The sequence below is a fragment of the Bombus vosnesenskii genome, unplaced genomic scaffold (assembly GCF_011952255.1).
Source record: "Bombus vosnesenskii isolate JDL3184/JDL3185 unplaced genomic scaffold, Bvos_JDL3184-5_v1.1 scf7180000013334, whole genome shotgun sequence".
In the NCBI taxonomy this organism is placed as follows: domain Eukaryota; kingdom Metazoa; phylum Arthropoda; class Insecta; order Hymenoptera; family Apidae; genus Bombus; species Bombus vosnesenskii.
The window spans coordinates 503,921-524,935 of record NW_022882972.1 but is presented as its reverse complement, the minus strand read 5'-3'; the positions used below and the strand labels follow the sequence as shown (position 1 = coordinate 524,935).

The window sequence follows — 21,015 nt, the reverse complement described above, 5'->3', positions numbered from 1 at the left end:
ACCACCAGTTACCAACCACCCTGTATATTCTATAGAATATACTATATTTAAATGTTTGTTTTCAATTAGGCTACGAACTTCCAAAGAAACAGGTACCAGGATTATTGGTATATCGTAATGGGTATATCGAATTTCAGGTTTCAGAGTTTAGCCGTGTGCTCTTAACGCGTGAAATTTGGCCTAGTTTGGAATGAAGAAAAGCGCAGATATATCATTCCAGTCGAATATAGTCGTTGATGAATTTGAAAATTCCACATTATTGTTCAAAAGGCCTCTGAACAGCTTCTAAGCTTCCGACATAATAATCGGATATTTTATATAGATCATGAAACTATCGAGCAAACATTGATTTATAAATCTGTTGATAAAAGTAGCAAGACTTCGACTATCTTACTATTCTTCTGTAAGGCGATTAATTGTATAAGTAATGAGAAGGAATGTTTCACATGTGCAGATCGAAAAATTACCGTAGAAGTATTGATCTATCAATTAAAAAATTGCTCGCAGAAACAAAGATCAAGATAATCAACTAATCATAAATATAAAAAATGAACAGAGCCTTGCACAGGGACACGACTTATATGCAAAGTTTTCAACAAATCTGATCGTTATAAACAAAATCATAGTATTCACAGCTATATCGATGGAAAAGCTTCCCTTTCGAATTAGAAGTATATTAGGTCAAACGAATATCGTCCATTTAAATAATACACACAAAGAAGAGTGCCCCAGTAACACGGTGCCTATGTAAATGATTAATACCTAGCACACTTTAGTTGCACTGCCTGAGAGCATATTAAACAGAACAAACGTGTTCTTTCAATTGCTCTTATAATCCGAAAGTATCTGAATTAATTACACGTAGAAAGCCAAGTAGACGATCTGTAAGATTTAACGTCGTAGATGATTAAGACGCGTAATTTTACAAGCCAATTCTAATTCAAAGGTACAATTATTAACGATTGTTTATGAAATTGAATTTGAAATGTTCAACCATTCGACTTCCATTTTATGTGCAATTTTATACGTGGTCTGTTTCAAAAGTAACGACGTTGCTTCATTCGTAATTTAGATTTGTTTTTGGAAGAATATCTCGAACTTTTCAAACCAGTTCAAACAAATTTCCAAGAACATTGCATTTTATTTCTAATACAATTAATTTGGTTCCTAATTCGAATTTTTGCAGAAAAATATTTTCAAGGTAATTTTTTAACCATTTAAAGAGATCAATCCTTGTCTGATAAACTACGTAATCTATTTCCGTATTTTTGGAAATTCTTTTTCTCGGAAATTTCGGTAATTATACTTTCAGAAAAGATCGTTGATCTGTAATTCAAATTTATAAACAGAAATATCTTCGAGAAATATGTTTCCAATTATTTTAAAGAAATAAATCCTGTAAGATTGTATTCCATCTCTGTATTAAAAAAAAAAAAAATCTTTTCCACAAACTCTTGAAAATGTTATTTCTAAAAAGAACTACACATGCAATTTGATTACTTTTGGAACAGTTTCATAATATCAAGCGATTGTTAGGTAGAATCATACGATGCCTAACACTGAACATAGAGCGCTCTTCGGAGGAAAAAGAAACAAAAAAAAAAAAAAAGAAAATAGGAAAATTATAAAAAAAATGTGGAAGAACCGTCGCGATAAACGAAAACCTGTGATCGAAGATTTTATAGAGGAACGGACGTTGCATTTCTACCGAATTGTTGATTGTCGTCGTTGAACGAGTTTACAAACGTACATACGGGTGTTAATTGTTCTTCAACCACGAAACCGAGATATGTTTTTGTATTTCGTTCAAGAGCTTTTCTTTCGTTCTCGATGATACGAGTACTTACGTTCATTCGAATGTGATTCAAATGTTGACGAAAAAATTGGATTCCTTATATCTCTCATTTGAGAAAGCACAAGATTGGGAAAACGTGCAAGAATTAGTACTAGTATTACCGAAGAAGTAACTATAAATATCGAGAAAGTAACGTATAGTCATTGATTACACACATTGGCGAGAAAAAACATACGAACTTGAGTTGATATTACTTACGAGGATGCTGGTAACTAAAAATCAGGAAAACAGTGTGTAGTCACTGACTATAGGCATTATCGAAATTCGTATTTTTAACCGAAAGGAGTTTTAAGTTGACAAAGTTGAAAATAGGAGAAAGACTGGTATAGTCACGAAGTCTATGTCAACCGAGCCAAAAAATTTAATTTTTTATATAAAATAATTTACAGTCACGACTATAAAGTGAGGAATCCTATACTTTTATCGACTATACGATCTAGGCCAGAGAAACATTTTTGTTGGAAATAATGGTATTTATAATTACGACTATAAGACTTATAATTATTGATTACGAAGAAAAGTTTCCATTTTATATCATTTTATAATAATCTGTTATATAAACAGGGTGTAAAATGGGTAGTTAAACTATGATATCGTATCTTGCTCTTCCTAAGGATCGACATCATATGAACATATATGTAGAGATTCAAACAAACTTTCTTTGTGATGAGAAAAGTGATAGTAATACCATGTCTGAAACCACGTGTGAAATAATGATCTTTCTCCACAGTGAAAGCAAAGTTTAACTAACCTATATCGACTGCACGAATCGATTATCTCCAATCCGAGCCAAAAACTAGCAAATTCTAATCATCTCGAATTTGCCCAACCATAAACAATTATGTACTCTCTTCAAACAAAAAAGAAGGTTAAGTAATTGTTGAGCGATAACTGAGAATAAGATTTTACACGCAAATTGCATTAGATTGCGGATTTTTATGCATTTATGATAAATTTTAAGTGAAGAAATTTGCAGAATGCATATAATATACATAAAGTATTCAAATTTGAGTACGCGTCATAATTTTCATTTTGGACGAACAAATTGCCATGCCTTGAGCTTCTTTAGTTCTCTTTATAAATATATGAAATTACATAAAAATTCGCAATCTAATTATTCTACAGAAATATAGAGACAGAGAATCCTGTCAACGTTTGAATCACTTGTGTGCCATGATCGTACGCTAGGACGAAGAAAAACAACGAGACACAAACGGCCAACAATAATAAATAAAAGAAGGAAGGTCTAACCTATAAGCCGGCTGACGCCAGCAATGAAAACCGTAGCTCATCGTTAATGCCTTATTTTCTATTCGTTCGTGGCGTTTGTATAATGCATGATACTTGCGGCTGCGAACCAAGCAGGCTGAATCAAAGATCAAAGTTTAATAATGAACAAACGTACCGTGAAAACGAGACGCACCGCTACTTCTGTACCACCGTCACTGCCGGGAACTAGCTCGGGTCATCGCGCGTCGTGATGACATACACACACAATGACACGTTAAATAACACACGAGTGAAATTGAAAGACCGGTCACGACCTCCTCGTTGAACGATCCGCGAGAAACGACATCTCGTTCGACATTCACGCGGGACCGACACGAAAAGTCCCGACGCCACACGGATTCGCTCGAATCATCCTCTCCACTCCTTCGCGCTTTCGACGGGGCTACATACAATCGACGATCGCACAATCGTATTTACGACCTTCCGTTCGATTTTCGTTCGCCGCCTCTGGGACGCTTACCGAAAACGAAATTTCGCTCGGTTTGCTTCTTTTCGATATTAATCGATCGTCAGTGGCGGATCTAAAAACTTTTCTGGGGGAAGGGATTGCTTAAAAGTACACGAGTATATTTTTGAATCTTCTTTTGCAAGGTTTAAGATCTGTTTGTAATTTATATGTTAATATCTCTATCTGATACTATAAACTAAATAACTAAATTTACATTAATTGTATACTTAACAAATTTTCAGAATCTGACACAATATTCTTACATTTTATTACTCTTAGGGGACACCCCTATCGCTCACCTCTCGATCCGCCATTGTCGATGGTAGCTACTATCGATTCGTTTTCTTCGATTACTCTGGGCAATATCGTTGATCGATGAAACTGTTACAGATGACACTGTTGCTGGTATTAAACGTTTTTTTAAGTATTATTATTAAAGATTCTTTTCAATTATTTAATTATAAAGAATAGAAAAATATTAAATATTCTTTTACTATTAGGTTGTTGCATAGTGAATGATGTTTCAAGATAATTTAAACAAATTCATATCTTTGTACTGCATACTGTACTCTTGAAAACACTAAAATGAATTATTTTAAAAATATCGTCAAACCAGTGGAAGAAAGCGGACTGAAGTCATTTGAACAAGGTAATACGTACACAAAAACAGTTGTTGAATGTTTTATGATTTCGAAATAGCCGAAATAAGAGTTCAAGGTAAAGTGACATTTATTTGTTATGCAACAGTCTGATATTAACCTCTTCGGTGCGATCGTTGACTTTAGCTATCAGATATAATCATACTTATATAGTGACAATAATATGACTAACCTCGTCTATAGTGTCATAATTATATGAGTAAGATAATATTTTCTTTTGCATTATTCCTGTTTTTAATATATTTTTCTATTTATTCAAAACAAATAGAAAACTCTACACAGAACAATTATGTTTTATTAAAAAAACACGTGTTACAAAAAAGTAATTGTACTAAAATGACTATCATACCGAAGAGGTTAGAAATACTTCCCTCTCATTTCAGTAGCATTTTAACGTTCGTTGCTTTGTTAAGTATTTCGTAATAAATAAATGTTGTAATATCGTTGTTAATAATCATATGTTAATTAAATATTGAATGGTTAGGAATAATGATATTATAGTATATAGAGTTGCACGTTGGAATGAGAACTGTAGTAAACTGAGAAAGAATTGCAAAGGCGATATTGCTCGTTGCATTAGACGTGTATTATAATACGTATATTGTTAATGGTTCCTGTTGAAAATTTTCGAAGGGCAAAAATGAAAATCGAAAATCGTACTTATGGATTTCTCACGATTACGGTAACGATTGGTGCAATTAACTTCGCGTCTACGAAGCGTTTTTAATCGTTATTTGCCGACTGCGCCGACTTTTAAGTCAGGAAACGATCGTCAAGAGTTGTATGTTTCTAAAGATTTTTTCTTAAAAGATCTGCATTTTTCGCGTATATTTTAAATCTGAAGTTTTCTTTTTTTGTTTGTTTTTGGTCACTATATTTCTGATATAATAAACTCTCTATTCTTACCCGGCCTGTCTGACTTATTTCGAGCCTTTCTCCTGCGACCTTCGAGATACGTGTGTATGATTAGATATATTTTAAAACTTTAATAGTAATTTTTGCTGAAAAGATTATTATATATCTTGGGTATAGTAAAATATTTTTTAGCTTGGACAAAAGAAACATTAATATAGATTTTTTTTATTGTTAAGAACTTTTGATAGATGTAGTGAGATTTATGAAAGTTTTCATTTCGAACAAAAAGTATTTTTTAGCCAAAAGAAATACATAAATTGTTTAGATACATAAATGAATAAAAAAGAACTGAAGAAATACCTAATTAACCCTTAAGAATTTTCTAATTAAATGTGTATATAAACGGTAATCAAGAAAATCTGAAGAATATATGTATAAACATAAATCTTCCAAATCTTTTTGAAATAAGTGGTTTTAACTATTAGCTATTACAACAAATAAACTTCTTATAACTAATTACTTTTAAGTTCATTTAAAATAATATTTAAATATTCCGGACCGTAAAGGAAAATTAAACATTTATTATTCAAACAGAGACTCGATGTTCATTTCTCTCAAACATACTTAGTAACTAATAATCCTTACTCTTGCATCAATTAATAATTATTTAATGATGTCTGATGTTTAACGACATAATTTGTCATATAAAATATTGTAAAATTCTGTCTTCATATTTTTCTTCTTTCTCTATCACTTCGATTATTTCTAACAGCTAGAATAAATTGCTTTATCGATTTATTATAATAATTATCAAATGAATAAACTTATAACCTAATATACCCAATTGAATGGATATCGAACTTTTTAATATAATCGTCGTTATCATACGACCGGTAAAAAATAAGAAAAAAGATGAAAAGAGGATATAAAGAAATGATTGTTTAGCCAAGAAAACACCTTTTCTTTTTTATACAATGTATTGTAATTTTAACTAATTCACATGATTCCTAGTAAATGGTTCTTGTCGAACCTAATAGTTCGGCTATTAATTTTCTTGTAACTCATACTGCAATGCTACGATCTGCAAGTCGACCCTTTCTGAATCAATTTTAATTCATATAAACATGTGTCATATTCTTCCTACTTTTTAAAAATCGAGAAATATTTTACCTTTCTTACTATATTTCTTCTTCTTTAAAATAGAATGCAGTCAAATAATTTGTAAAATTTATTTCAGAAATTGATCATTACGCGTACTGAAATCTTTCCACAATTAACGACAAGTTTCATTACTTAATGTTATTATCGTCTTAATTCCTACTAATTAATTCATTCGTTTAAATCTTTTCTTAAATTTCATTATGAATTTCTCGAATATTTCAACTAATTGTTTAATATTCCTCGAACATTAATCCATTAAAATATCCAAACATTGGATAGTTCAAGATTTAATTTAAATGCCTAAATGTTTTTTTTTTTTTGGTTTCATTTTATTCAGAGAGGGTCAACGGAATTACTTTGACACATTGCAAAAAAACGCCGACATAGAAAAATCTCAATTCGGAATCGACGAATCACGTTTGTTAACAACAATCTGCCGAGGCAGCAATGAGGAACGAACGTACGTCGATGTTTAGATTTATATAATTTAGATTTGTATAATTTCGCTGGAAACCGAGGGGTACATCGTCATCGTTTAATATTAAATCGAATTGCGATATTCCTTACGCTTCAATGTCCTCACCACGAGAATCATCTTAATTAAATGGTAGCACTGAGAACGATAATCGTGCAGCGATGATAAAGGAAAATCTGCCGTACAGTATTTTCTTCCAATTGTCGAAAAAAAAAAAAAAAAGAAAATAGGGAAAGAGGTTAATATAACAAGATAAATTGATTTTCAGAATGCAGACATGCTTGGAAATTTAAAAAGAAATTCAGAAATTTGTAATCTGAAAATATCGAATATTCTGTACAATTCTCTTCTTTGCGAAAATACGAATATCGTTGAAGAAATTAAAATGCAAGCAACAAAAAGAGAAGCAAAATATTTAATCTTTCAAGAATAAAACAACGAAAGCATAAATGAAATTTAATAAATGGAACGCGGAACAGAAGTAAAAATAATAAACCCTATCGAAAACAGAAATAAAGAAACGATTAAAAAGTCCAACTACTGAAAAATAGAAAAATCTTCTCAATTCTAAAGGTAGAAAGATTAGAAGTTGAATAGGAACAATAAGGAATAGACAAGAATTGAGAAATCCCAATAAATTAAATGTCTATACTATACTATCCAACGAATATGATGATATAACATTGTAAGATAAAAAATTAGACAGAGAAAACAACCTAATTAAAGTATACCAATAAAGCTAAACTTCCGACGATATTTAAATAAATAAATGAAATAAATACTGCGTTGAACAAATAATTTAAAAAGGCAATTATAAACAATAAATAAGTAAACAAGAGGAAGAAAATAATGACTGTCAGAGAACGATACTGTACGGCGTTCTCCGTTTACTTCGATTGGCGAACCAGAAGACAAGAAGGACACATCGCACAGGTGCCAGCTATATCGACGAGGCAGGAGAGAACCAGTCGCGAGAAAAAGAGCAGAACATCGTTTCATTTCTTCTTTTCCATCCTTTTTCCTCGTCTTCTCCGTTTTTCTTCTTTTTTTTTTTCGCGGATTACGCGTGGTCACCACTGAAGTAACTACTCTGCATCATAAAAAGTTTGTCGATGGGATTGTGAATCGTCGCGTGTAAACTCTGGGACAACGGGGGCGCCTCGTGGGACGTTGGCCCGTGGTGGGAGTGGCTGCCAGCCTGATGGCCACCCTCCTGGCCGCCGCCACCCTCGTTCTCGCCTATGTCGAAGCCAGCCTCCGTACCATCCAACGACAGATCGCTGCTGCAGAAGCTCTCGCCTGAGTGGCCTGGATAAGCGTCTGAAATTAACGGTTGATCGCGTTGATTAGAGATTGGTGAACCATAGAGAGGGTTAATGAGCGCAATCTAGGTTATCCAAGAGGTTTGACAGTTGTGGAAATGTTTTGGAAATTTTGAGGAATTATTTCTAATAGTTAAAAGTATGTACTCTTTGATGGAGAGCTCTTTGATGGACTTTCCAAGATGTCCTTTGAACGTTCACGAGTTTTCGTTGTTTTGTTTTGTAAAAGAAAACTTTGAGAATTTTGTAAGTTCGATGGTTTGACAGTCCTGGAATTGCTGTCGAATTTTTTTGAAGAATTAATCGTAATAGTTAAAAACATTATACTTTTGACAGAGTTTCGACGAAGCTTCAAAGATGTCGTTTGCAAATTTGGGAGAAGGAAGTTTCTGAAGCTTGTAAGAGAGAATTCTTTCAAGTAGACTTTTGGACGCTTTGAAAATTTTCTTTCGGATTTTTGTAAATTTCCAAAAAATTTGAACAATCCAATTACTATCCGTGGTAGATTATTTAATGATTTTGTACGGCTAGAAGAGACTTACCGTCAGGCGAGTACGGGTTATTGGGGTTGAGCGGTTGGGTGCTTGAGGGGAAGCTAGAAGATTCCCCGTCGCGCATGTTCATGGCGTTCAAGTAATGACCTGCGAACGAGATCAAACGATTGGCATTGTACCGATAACACATTTATCGAAGCCCCATTAACCAGTCTTCGCGAAACGTTAGACAACGATAGAAAGTCACGATAGAAATTAGAAACATTGACGAAACTAGAGCGAAATAGGACAAAATCAATTTTCCTTAATGAATTTCTTTTCTATCTTCTATTGTTTCAGGGCTATGATATAGTTTGTTCCAGTCACTTAACACACCCTATATTTATTTTTCAATTATTTATAAAATAATTCAGTAATAATATTTATAAATAATTAAGTCTATTTAAACAGAAACATACAGAATGTCCCAGTATTTTTCCAGTGATACGTTGTCAGTATATTCTAAACATATGACGTTGCAAGCATTGTTAAATACTTATAAAAACAAGATGATGTTCAAAATGACCGGCAAAAGATTGAATTTATTACTTCTTCAAGTTTTCCTGATCTATTGATACATTGAACCGTGGTAATACACGTTCGTTATCGCTCATTTCGTACGTATATTGCTTTTTTCCTGCAACACTTTAACAATGTCTTTGTCTTTTAATTGATCTTAGTCGAACCTTCGGATGAGGTTTACACGGCTGTACAAAATTAATAAAGAACACATCGATATTTTCTGAGTACATTTTTGATTACGTTAGAGCGTTACATGATAAATACATCTATGAAATTATACGATGACGTATGTTCATATGACACCTTTTTCCTATCTTGGTCTGTAGAATATACTAACAAAGTTTGGCAGGAAAAAAGTGGGACACCTTGTATATAATTTAGTTATTCCTCTTTCATTTTATTTTAAACTTTGATAGTGCAGTCGATAGAGCTATTGAAATGGATTCGGAGGATGTAACGGGCCTTTTGCATAAATCGCTGCTGTATGTCATAGAAAATGAATTATACAGGGTAGTTGGTAACTGGCGGTACAAGCGGAAAAGGGGTGATTCTACGCGAAAAAAGAAGTCGAAAATATAGAATAAAGATTTTTCGTTCGAGGCTTTGTTTCCGAGAAAATCGACTTTGATTTTTGGTTCGGTACGCGTGCACTTTATCGCGTCTCGTTATAACGGATCTTACTGTAGATCGTTGTCTCGATAGAAAAATTAAAAAAAAAATTTTTATTCTATATTTTCGACTTCTTTTTTCGCGTAGAATCCCCCCCCCTTTCCGCATGTACCACCAATTACCAACCACCCTGTATATCGTAGAATATAGAAAACCACAGGCAATCAGAAAGATATCGATGCATATAATTTTTGCAACTCGCAGAATTCTTTGAGATTCCGAATCCCCGTTAAGTCAGATCCAATCCATGCCAATAATTCTATTCGCTAAACTATCGATCACTTTCTGTTTTTATTTGAATCACCTTGCACAAATTTTCATGCGATCGTATAAAAAATAATTCGATCGAAAACATTCGTAACCCGTGTATTACTTAAGCTTCTGATAGACGAAGGTTTAACACAATAATAATAACAACAACAACAACAATAATAATAATAATAATGACAGATATTTTATCAAAAACAAAGAAGCGGCTCGAGTAAAAACTCAGTGATAATAAATCGATAAGAATAAATTGAGGGCGATTCAAAAAAAGAATAAGAAGCTTTAGTAAGGAGATTGAATAAAGAATAAGAAAGTCCTTACTGTGATCGCTATGAGGACTCTCCGTTCGACGTTCCTCCTTCGGCTCCTTGTCGGATCCAGGCTCGGTTTTCGCTTTCCTCTGCAACTTCTTCATCTTCGCCCGCTGGTTCTGGAACCAGACTTGAACCACGCGCACGCTGAGGCCCGTCTCTTTTGCTAGGGCCTCTCGAACCTTTCGACAGGGTTTCGGTGAGACCTCGAACGCCGCTTTGAACTGGCGCCTCTGCGCCGACGTGAGGATCGTCCGCGGTCGTTTGGGACCCCGACGACCATCGCGGGGCCGATTTTCGTCCAGTAAATCATCGTCTGTAAATTAAGTTGGTCTCTTCAAATTTTTCTCTGAATTAATTAGTTCATTGAATTTTGAATACGTCTGAGGATCAAACGTAACAAGCGTAGGTGAAGTAAAATTGTTGCCTGAAATTTATCGTTCGTTAGAGGTGGAATTACTTTCTGGTAACATGGAATCTGGATATCGAAGATTCGTCAAGAATAGTTTCATAGGACGGTGATGTAACGAAGATGTGACAAGTGGATGTTGACGATGATAGAAAAAGATAGAAAAAGAACTGATCAGTGGAAGTGCAACTTTCGACTGAATGAAAAAGACTAGGGTAGAATTATATGGGAAGAGATTTCAATGACGAGAAATTCAGATTTAGAGGTATACATATGGAAAAGAGTATACTGATAGTATTTAAAAAAAGGAGAAAAATTGATAATGGAATGGAAGTTGAATTTTGAAAAAGTCTATGCTATTGAATGTACGTACAATTACACGTGAATATAAATATACGTGGAGGAAACGAAGAAAAGAAGAAAAACCGATAGCTAAGATATATTTAGAACTGAGAGGAGACACTGTCGGAAAAAGTATGTTGATAACGTTTGTTTGCAACAACGGATTATGTTAAGAAGTTTCGATTGACCTGAGATTATTTAACGCATGATAATACTACAATTACAAAGACAGAAACATCAAAGAGACTCGAACATTTCCCAAGAATGAAATCACGTTAATAACACAATCGCAGTGCAATCGAACTTTTCCTCGCGAAACTCTTCGCAAAAGACAGATTTAAAAAATAATTCCAACAAAGTTGTGACTAACAAACTGCTCTTCCATCGATTTCACCATAAGTTTCCTTCAAAGCAATCGCAAACCAAATCCCACGTATTTACGAAAGAACTTGAAAAAATGATCTGTCAGAGAAATCATGAATACTAATCCTTCTATTCTCGTTTCTAGATTGACGTTCTTCTATTCTCCATTATTTTTCTCTGTCCAATTCATGGAAGAATCGTTTCTAATTACGCTTGGTTTAAGTGTATTTACCTTGAAAAGAGAGACAGCCTTGATTCAAAATTCCCGCAGGCTTTTACTTTGGATGTCTTTAGATAGTAGTAGTACAACCTGCGAACAATGCAACAAGGTATGTACAATACGTTCTCGTACGTTTCGTCGATTATTTCATCTCGTTTGTCAATTTTTCTGTTCTTATTTTTATTTCTCTAACGATCCGTCTAATTCGTCTTTTCCTCATCTTTTACTATTATTATCGCTAATTTTACCATCTATTCGTCTATTATTACTGCTTTTCATTCTATCGTTCGTTCATTACTATTTTGTACTTTTTACTATTTTGTTACTATTTTTTTTTGGAAGACAAATCGACTCGTCGAATATAAGCGCGAGTTTGAGATAAAATCTGTATGAACGAAACTACGTAAAACCATTATTTGGACAATTTTTTCGTTTAAAGTAACGTCAGTCGATATATATTGTCCTGAACGGACCGCCAATCTCGGTACTAGCGAAATCGATAATAAACAGAAATCGTGATAGTCGAGCAGTTTGCTGTCGAATGTTCCGATTCCACGGGGATACTATATCGCTTTACACCTGTAAATTCACGTTATCGTATACGGTATCAAAACGGTGGATTTTCATAGTTTGCTTCGTTTGGTAATATTTAGAAAACGGTGACCAGAATTTTTACATTTAGCCGTAGAAAATGGCACGCACATGTGTGGAGAGGAGCATGCAGAAAGAATCTTCGTGAATAAGATAATATTTTTAGTGAATTATAAAAGTACCCTAGGGTCCTAGGAAATTTAAGATTTACGATTTAACACTAGAACTACCGATAGTTAACGCGAATCTATTTCTAGCAAAACCAGTCAAACTGACTGGTCTTTAAAAAATACCTAACAATAGAATATTTTTATATTTATTGATTTATCACTTTCTTACAGAAGCAATTCCATGTTATGTGGTACATTTTTGGTATTATTAATCCATCTGCGACCATAATCCCTAAACGAGGGTTGGAACGTTTATAAAATTGTAGAACCAGTCATTTTCACTGTTGTGGTATCTCTAGTGTTAGCATCTAGCGATCTAGCGATCGATCCGGAATTTTCCTGATAACCGATATCGTCATATCGAATGATACGCAGTAAAAATTTGAAAAACCTGTGGGAAGTTGTAGAAAACGTGGTTAATTGGGGTTCGATAAACAGATTGCAGGATCCTTTTACACTTTGACAAGCACCAGTCATTTTGACTGATATTGGTATAAGTAGCCTTGATACAAAATTATTTTCAGTTTGAATACATAAAAAACAAAATAAAATTCATCGTATTATTCCTTTGGTTATCGTTGCGAAAGTCATTACATCATTGCGGAAGAAAATATAACATGAAGTAGGAATTTTAAAATAAAATTGTAAAACCAGCCAATTTGACTGGTGTGGTAGTTCTAGTGTTAATATCAAAGCGTTAAGAACAACTGGCTGCGATCTATCTATTTGAAACTGAGAGTTGTGAAACGAAATGAAACAAAAATATAAAAAAGCGCATATACGCGATGATGGAGAAGCTGATATGCTTTAATAAGACAAACATAAACAACCCCCATAAACAACACCCACAACACACCCCCAACAAAGAATGAACAGTACTGAAGAAATGGAAGGCGTCGTTTATCGGTATTTTAATTGAGAAAAATTAGAGAAGTAAGATTCCAAAGAAAAATACTAAACAGCTGGAGAACGTGAAATTGGCATCGAAGAAATAGAAGACATCGATAAAACTAAATATCTTGACTTTGATTCTAATCCAAAAATTGGAGAATAACTCGCCAAACGAAAATATCGAAGAGAGAAGGAAAGTTATAAAAAAAAAATTTTAATAAAATAAAATAAATATTAAAGAAGCTAATTAAGCTGAAAAAATGGAGTAACTTTTTATAAGCATTTTACTCGAGGTGTAGGACGATCGTGGTTCAAAAGTTAGGCCCGCAGCAACCCACGCAATCGAACCTGATTCTTCTTTCTTTAACGTAAAAGAAAGAATTTAGGCTAACCGTACCTTCCCACTATTAGGATCGCAATCCTATGAAAATGCATTTGTAATTTCATTTTTAACAATTTCAATTTACAATGTAACGTAACAAGTAACCCCATAGAAGAAGAATCTTGTCGTAACTTTTGAACCACGACGAGGTGCATGTTACTCAGAATCCTCCCCTATAAGAAATACCCAAAATTCAACGAAGTTATAGTTGAACCTGATGATTATCGTGCTATAAAAAGATATTGAGAAAAGAAAAATAACGAAAGAGATCGACTGAAACTTGAAAGACGACGATTGTCACTAACCTTGAGGACTGTTCAGGTACAACTCGTGTTCGTAGTCCCTTCGACAGATGGGTTGTCCCTGGCGGAGGAAATACTGGGTGCCAGGAAGTAATGGTTGGCCGCACATACAACACGCGAAACACTCCACGTGAAACACCAAACCCGGCGCCCTTAATACGAAATCCGAGCAGCTGATCTTCTCCATGCAACGTGCACACTTCACACCGAAGATCCGCTCGTAGTCGTTTCGACAGTAGAGTTTTAGCTCACGGATGAAACATGAATGCGTAAGCGGTGTCGCACACGCGGCACACGAAAGACATTCCTCGTGGTAGTTCCTTCCAGAAACTTGCATAACGTACTTGTCGACTATCGTACGACCGCAACCGGCACATATCGTCTCCAGCAGGCCGGACTCCGTTTTCACTGAAACTGACGGCTCTGAAATCATCACAATCGCCACTTTTTTTTCTTCTTCTAACACTAGAGAAACGTCGGGAACCCTCAGAATCAATATTCAATATTCCAAGATTTTTAACGTCGATCGATACGTATTGTCGGTATTCTTCGAAGTATATGATACTCGTATTAAAATAAATTTGAAAATCTTTCCCAGCGAATATCCAAGTTTCGTTCCACGAATTTACATGTGAAAATCTATCTCTTCTTAAATGTTACTGCTTAACCCATACTCTGTATCGTTAGTTTCTTTATTCACAGCGCTAAAAGAATGGCTGCACGGGCTTTCTTTTGTCTAGACAACGTTAAACAAACGTTACGTTTAAACTGTTATCAAATTGCCAATAAATATTGAATAAATGTGAATATGTATTGTCAGTGTTGTGTCAATGTCTATTGATAAATCGCAATGTTAAGAACAATATCACTGATCGTCCGAGGACATCCTAAGATTTAAAATGTAATAGGATAAACATTATGGAACATCCAGACGATCAGTATGTATCGCCAATATTATAGGGTTCTTACATTCTGTTTATAATATTCAGAATTCTCAATATTCTATTCACAATACACAGGATACAATTAGAACACGTGCAACTCGCTTCGGCAACTGATTATACACCTAAGAACAACGAAAAAGTTTCGTATAAACGAACCTTCTGTTTTGATTTTGTGTTGTCTAATTAGATAATTAGGTTTTCACAGAAGATGCTTAAAATGATTATTTTGCGTTTCAAGACAAGCCTGTAATCTTACGTATCTTTTTATGCATCCGATTACACTCTGGATGGTTATTATTATTAGTATTAGTATTAGTATACAGGGTGGTTGGTAACTGGTGGTACAAGCGGAAAGGGGGTGATTCTACGGGAAAAAAGAAGTCGAAAATATAGAATAAAAATTTTTCGTTTGAGGCTTTGTTTTCGAGATAATCGACTTTGAATATTCGCTCGGTACGCGTGCAGTATGTTATAACGGATCTCACTGTATTATATTTATATTATATTATATCATATATTACATTATATTATATTATAATATTATAGAATAAAAAAAAATCTTTTTTTTTTTAATTTTTCCATCGAGACAACGATCTACAGTGAGATCCGTTATAACGTACCGCACGCGTACCGAGCGAAAATTCAAAGTCGATTTTCTCGAAAACAAAGCCTCGAACGAAAAATTTGTATTCTATATTTTCGACTTCTTTTTTCGCGTAGAATCACCCCCTTCCGCTTGTACCACCAGTTACCAACCACCCTGTATATTGCGTTGGCGACTAAGTGATTGCGGATTTTGTCAATACCACCTAATGATAAAATCCGCAATCATTTAGTTGCCAACCCAATAAAACCTTGTTCTATTCTGAAGCTTAGTATTTCGATATTTTTAATAGACGTTGCATACACACGGAATTCATTGTATCTCACACACGAAGATAGGTGCAGCGTATGTTTACGTGAAATTTCCTCATTGCCTTCGGTGTATAATCAGCTGCCAAAGTGGGTTCGACATGTTCTGTTACACACTGTATATCGATCGTCTAATTGTCAGTATTTATTGACAAACTGCATTTTCCTCATACGTTCTATGTTACTGACGACACAATCAGCTTCGAGTTAGCGTTCGTTCAACGATGTCTAACCAAAAAATAAAAAGCTTGAGCAACCATTATATGAACATTATAAATAAAAAAGACCCAAGAAGAAAAGGTATGAGCTAAGCTCGTAAGACACAGAGTATATTTTTCATCAAACCACCTCGTCAGCATTTCGAACATTGATACGTCAATCTGTTCTCTCAATGTTCGATAATATTGACGTTATTATGTTGACAAGATATGTTGATCGTCCGAGAGTCCGTATAATGTTGACAGCTCTGAAATATTGACGATAATATTGATCCTGAAGGCTCCTTTATTACATAATGTTATTAAGTAAAATGTATCGAGAGAGTCAAGGACTAAATTATTTATCCTATTTCACTATACATATATGTGTCTAATAAAAACATTCAGATGAATGTACCATAACATTGTTTAAATAATTTCTAATAAAATCATTTTAATACATTCATTGTGACAATAAATATTATTATTAAATTATTATTAAATCTTAACTAATCAAGGAGTAAATTATTTCTCCTCTTTTACTAATAAACATATCATATATCACATTTAACAATAAATATATAATATCTTTCGTGAGAAATACAGATACACGTGTCATTGCATTCTTCAAATAATTTTTCTAACTTTCCTTTTTCCTTTTACCACGTAACTAATTTTCCAGTAAAAAGCAAACTTGTGAAATTAACACTGCAATGCACAATTATTAGAAATTTATATTGGTTACGTTTGTTAGAAAATTCTAACAGATTTTAATTTAGACACATACGAATGTACTGTGACTGGAATAACAAATTTACGATAAAACAATGAGCAGAAAATAAAGGCAGCGAGAAGCGTTCAATTTATACTAAATATCGCCGGTTCATTAAATACTTATGGCTGTCTACAATGATATATATATATATAGCTATATAATTGAGCAACAACAATGTTTATGAACTGACACAGTCCAGAACTACTTATTGTTAGATGAATTTGATATCTAGAAAATTCACCGTGCTTTGTTATTAATCCTCGATAACGACAGGGACTTACAAGTCACATATCCATACGTCCATATGTTTCGGAGCTTACTTTACTTGCTTATCAACGTGCTATCGCATTTTTCTACATTCGTATTTTCACCATGTTACTATCAAATGATTGGTATGTATCTATTATACTAATCTTCTTTTTTTTTTTTATAATTTCATAACTAAATAAAATTCTGATTACACAAAACCGAACTATCAATTTATTATTTATAGCATTTATAGTATCTTTAATATTTATAAACCAACTAAAAGAGTGAACTCTTACGAATCATTTTACATGTATTTTATAAAACATTAAATGGATATATATATATATATATTTTACGTAAAATCGAATAAGATCTTTGCGAATGGATGTTGTATGCAATAAATTATCGTCTTGAACGTAACATATAATAAATTGAAATACATCGTTACGCAGATTAGATGTAAATTAGTATTCCTGATGAGAGAATTTCGATCTGTCAATCAAATATACAGAATCGTAGGAATCGAGGTGAGAATATGAAATTTTTCTGGCGGATCGTTTTTATCGCGAAAGAAATAAATACGCAGGGAGTTATGCCGAATGATATGGCTGTCGGACTGAGAAATGTGATAGCGTTCTGGAGCAGAGCAATATCGCGAGTCCCATGAAATTTGTCCCGTCGCTTATCGATTGTCGATAGTGATAAAGCCAGAGCAGGGCAGAACGCGGTACAATAACTTGCTGTTTACCTCAACTACCACTCAGCTGTAACTCAAAACCAAAAACTTAGACTCGTTACATACGATGAGCGATTTCAACATTCGATAATCAATTCCACGTTCTTAAAATTTTTCTTTCATTAGGAGACTCGTATCTCTGGATCATGGGCATCCAGTGACATTAGAATGGGAAAACCAGCAGAAATTAATTTGTTACATTTTCCTCGTGTATTCGCTACGAATATTCTCGAAAGCTGTTGCTATGACCAGCGCAGCTACCAAGCGACATTAAAGTGAAATTACAAAATCAAGAAAAATTGTTCTGTACGTTTTTCCTCCTGTATCTTCGATTACTCTATCGCATTAGTATAATCTGCATTAACGACGATTTTATAAAAATCGCAAAAGATTCCTACGGTCCCAGACGAGGATTAATAAATTAGTTTGAGGGAAAATTTTTTTAATAAAATAATCAATCTCGTCTTACTTACTATACGTAGGATAATTACTTTTAATTACTGCACAATAGGACCCGTATAACGAGACCAAAAGTTTGCTACACCGCATTCTATATACAGGGTGGTTGGTAACTGATGGTACAAGCGGAAAGGGGATGATTCTACGCGCAAAAAGAAGTCGAAAATATAGAATAAACATTTTTCGTTCGAGGCTTTGTTTTCGAGAAAATCGACTTTGAATTTTCGCTCGGTACGCGTGCACTTTATCGCGTCTCGTTATAACGGATCTCACTGTAGATCGTTGTCTCGATGGAAAAATTAAAAAAAAAAATTTTATTCTATATTTTCGACTTCTTTTTTCGCTTAGAATCACTTCCTTTCCACTTGTATCACCAGTTACCAACCACCCTGTATATCGCAGAATTATATAGAAAGTAAAAGTTGCTTAAAAATAAGCGTGTGTGACAATAAATTTCACAGATGCAACGTCTGTTTGCCTGAAACACGCGAGGTAAACAAATAAGATTTGCAATTGTTTCGCTGTCTTATGCTTCGGTGCAAATTTGACTCGATCGTTTCTGAATTCATCGGAAGATTATAATTACACGTTGACTTCCGTAAAATAAGGAAAACTTTACGTATTGTCTATAGAGAATTAGCTGCGTTGCTTCAAGAAAGAATTTAGTTTACTTTTGGCTTCGTGGGTTTCGTCTAACGTGAAATTCGTACGATTTCCCGCGTTATAAACGACCCTGCTCTATCAAAAAAAAAAAAACACGTATGATGACACTGTGTAGAAAAGCGTATATACCCAAATCGACGAAATTTCTACAAAAATTCTTACACCTACAACAAAACTAAAAATCAACTGGAAAGACACGACGAATAGAGATCCCGTTAAGAGATACGAATTAACAATGAAAATCCATAGGTAAGTGAGTAGATAGGTGAACATTACACGAAAGTGATTTTCTTAAGGTGTATATACTATACTCTCTTTCGACTGTCATTGTGAAAATCAATGTCGTTAGACGAAAACATAGAGGAAGAAAGTTCATTCTCACCTGCATTATTATTGTCGTTGGTAGGTCGAAAGGGAATCGGTGGTGCAGCGGAGCCCATAGTTGGTGGGCCCGACTCACTCTGCCGGTTCAAGCTACTAGGAAGCGGAGGGTAGAATTCCAACATGGTTCCTCGTGCCCTCGAGCTGTCAATTTCTCAACCCCTCCCCACCACTTTTTTCACAAGCAACACTTACTGACAATCTCTTTTTCCTTCTCTTCCTTCGATTATCCCTCCTTATCGATTCCTCTTTTCATTCGATATCACTCTCCGGAAAGAAGAACCAACGAAATTCAGTCACTTTACGTAAAAACCGTGAAACAACGAACGTGTCCTGTCTAAAAACAATGTCAAACTTCTAAGTCCTTGGACTCCACGTCCGTCGAAGTCGATAGTTCCCTCTAAAAGAACGTTCTCGAGTCACAAAGAGAAAAATCCAAATTCACAAAAGCTTCACGTCGTCCGATCGTCCGATTGATCAACCCTCTCCCGTCCTTCGACGCGGCGATAGGTCTCAAGAAAAGATCCTGTGAGCGATGCCAGACATTCTCACGGATTTGCAACATCGATGGAAGTTGGATTTCGTGGCTGATACCATCTTCGGCTTCTGTGTTATCTTCCTGTTTTTAGACCACCGTGTTCAAGGGTGGTTTTCTTGTATTAATAGGTCGACGAGACTCGTTGCTATCACGTTCAGGCGATGACTGCTCCAACGTATTAACGAGCCAGACTCTCAGGCTTTTTTGACTCCAGCCACCGCATCGACAGTGAAAATCATCCCCACCTATCGGTCGTAGACCATCGACTGAAGGGTAAGGGTCGAAGGCGGGACGTTTCGAGCAAACTAAGGGAGACCGAGGAACAAAGACGATTGGTTCATGCTGGATCCGCCTCTGAACGTAGAGAAGTGGAAAGGGTGAATGTTGACCGTGGTGCTCAACCGGATGCGCGACGCTTCCGAAGATCAATATCGCAGGACAGTGACGTACACTGCTCGTGCAACACACGGGGTGGTTACCTTGAATTTGTTTTCAATTTCCAGTCGAGCATTTGATGGCAAGTGCTGTTTCGAGGATGCCGAGACAGGGCTCGACCGCTTGTTTAGATTCTCTTAGTTCGGCGTTGTTACTTTCAATTTATTTTCAATTTCCAATTAGGCAATTTGACGACGAGCGTGGTTTTCAGGATGTTTAGAGAGGGTTGAATTGGTGGTTTGAGTAACTTACAGAGCGGCGGTGCGCTAATGTTAAAATTTAGCTGTTTTAGGGATGTTGGTTGGGAGTTCGGCGTTGCTATCCAGAATTAGGAATTACTGAAGATTCGATGATTTGACAGCGATGTGAGGAATATTGAGACGAGGTCCGATCGGTGGTGTACGTTCTATTAGTTTGAGGGTTTCGATTTGTTTTCAATTGAGAAGTGGCGATGGTGTCGTTCCCGGGATGCTGAGAAAGCACTCGATCCGTGGTTTTTCGTATTTTATAGAAAGGCGGCATTGTTAGGATTTGAGCGATCTTGAACTTGCTATCTTGAATTTGGAATCCTTGTTTGGTGATCGATAGTATAAGGAATATCGAGGTAGAATTCGACTGGTAATTTTCATTTCGTTAGATGGGATTTGATAGAATTTGAGGTTTCCAGAATGTTTGAAATGAGCTTCAAT

The 21,015-nt window shown here is 34.9% G+C and overlaps 1 protein-coding gene across 2 annotated transcripts; it reads right to left on the bottom strand.

The window, feature by feature from the left end:
• Positions 1-7,600: 7,600 nt before the first annotated feature.
• On the bottom strand, positions 7,601-20,249 carry LOC117235932 (LIM/homeobox protein LMX-1.2-like). Of its 2 annotated transcripts, XM_033498422.1 has the most exons (5): positions 19,355-20,247; positions 14,041-14,460; positions 10,378-10,683; positions 8,608-8,706; positions 7,601-8,063 (listed from the first exon to the last, which is right to left on the bottom strand). In XM_033498422.1, exons 1-5 carry the CDS (start codon positions 19,476-19,478, stop codon positions 7,804-7,806), a joined length of 1,209 nt encoding a protein of 402 aa, XP_033354313.1. In that variant the 5' UTR covers positions 19,479-20,247; the 3' UTR covers positions 7,601-7,803. The 2 variants fall into 2 exon arrangements, with proteins under 2 accessions (XP_033354313.1, XP_033354314.1); XM_033498423.1 differs by lacking the exon at positions 8,608-8,706 and having other exon boundaries at positions 19,355-20,249.
• Between the last annotated feature and the right edge of the window lie 766 nt (positions 20,250-21,015).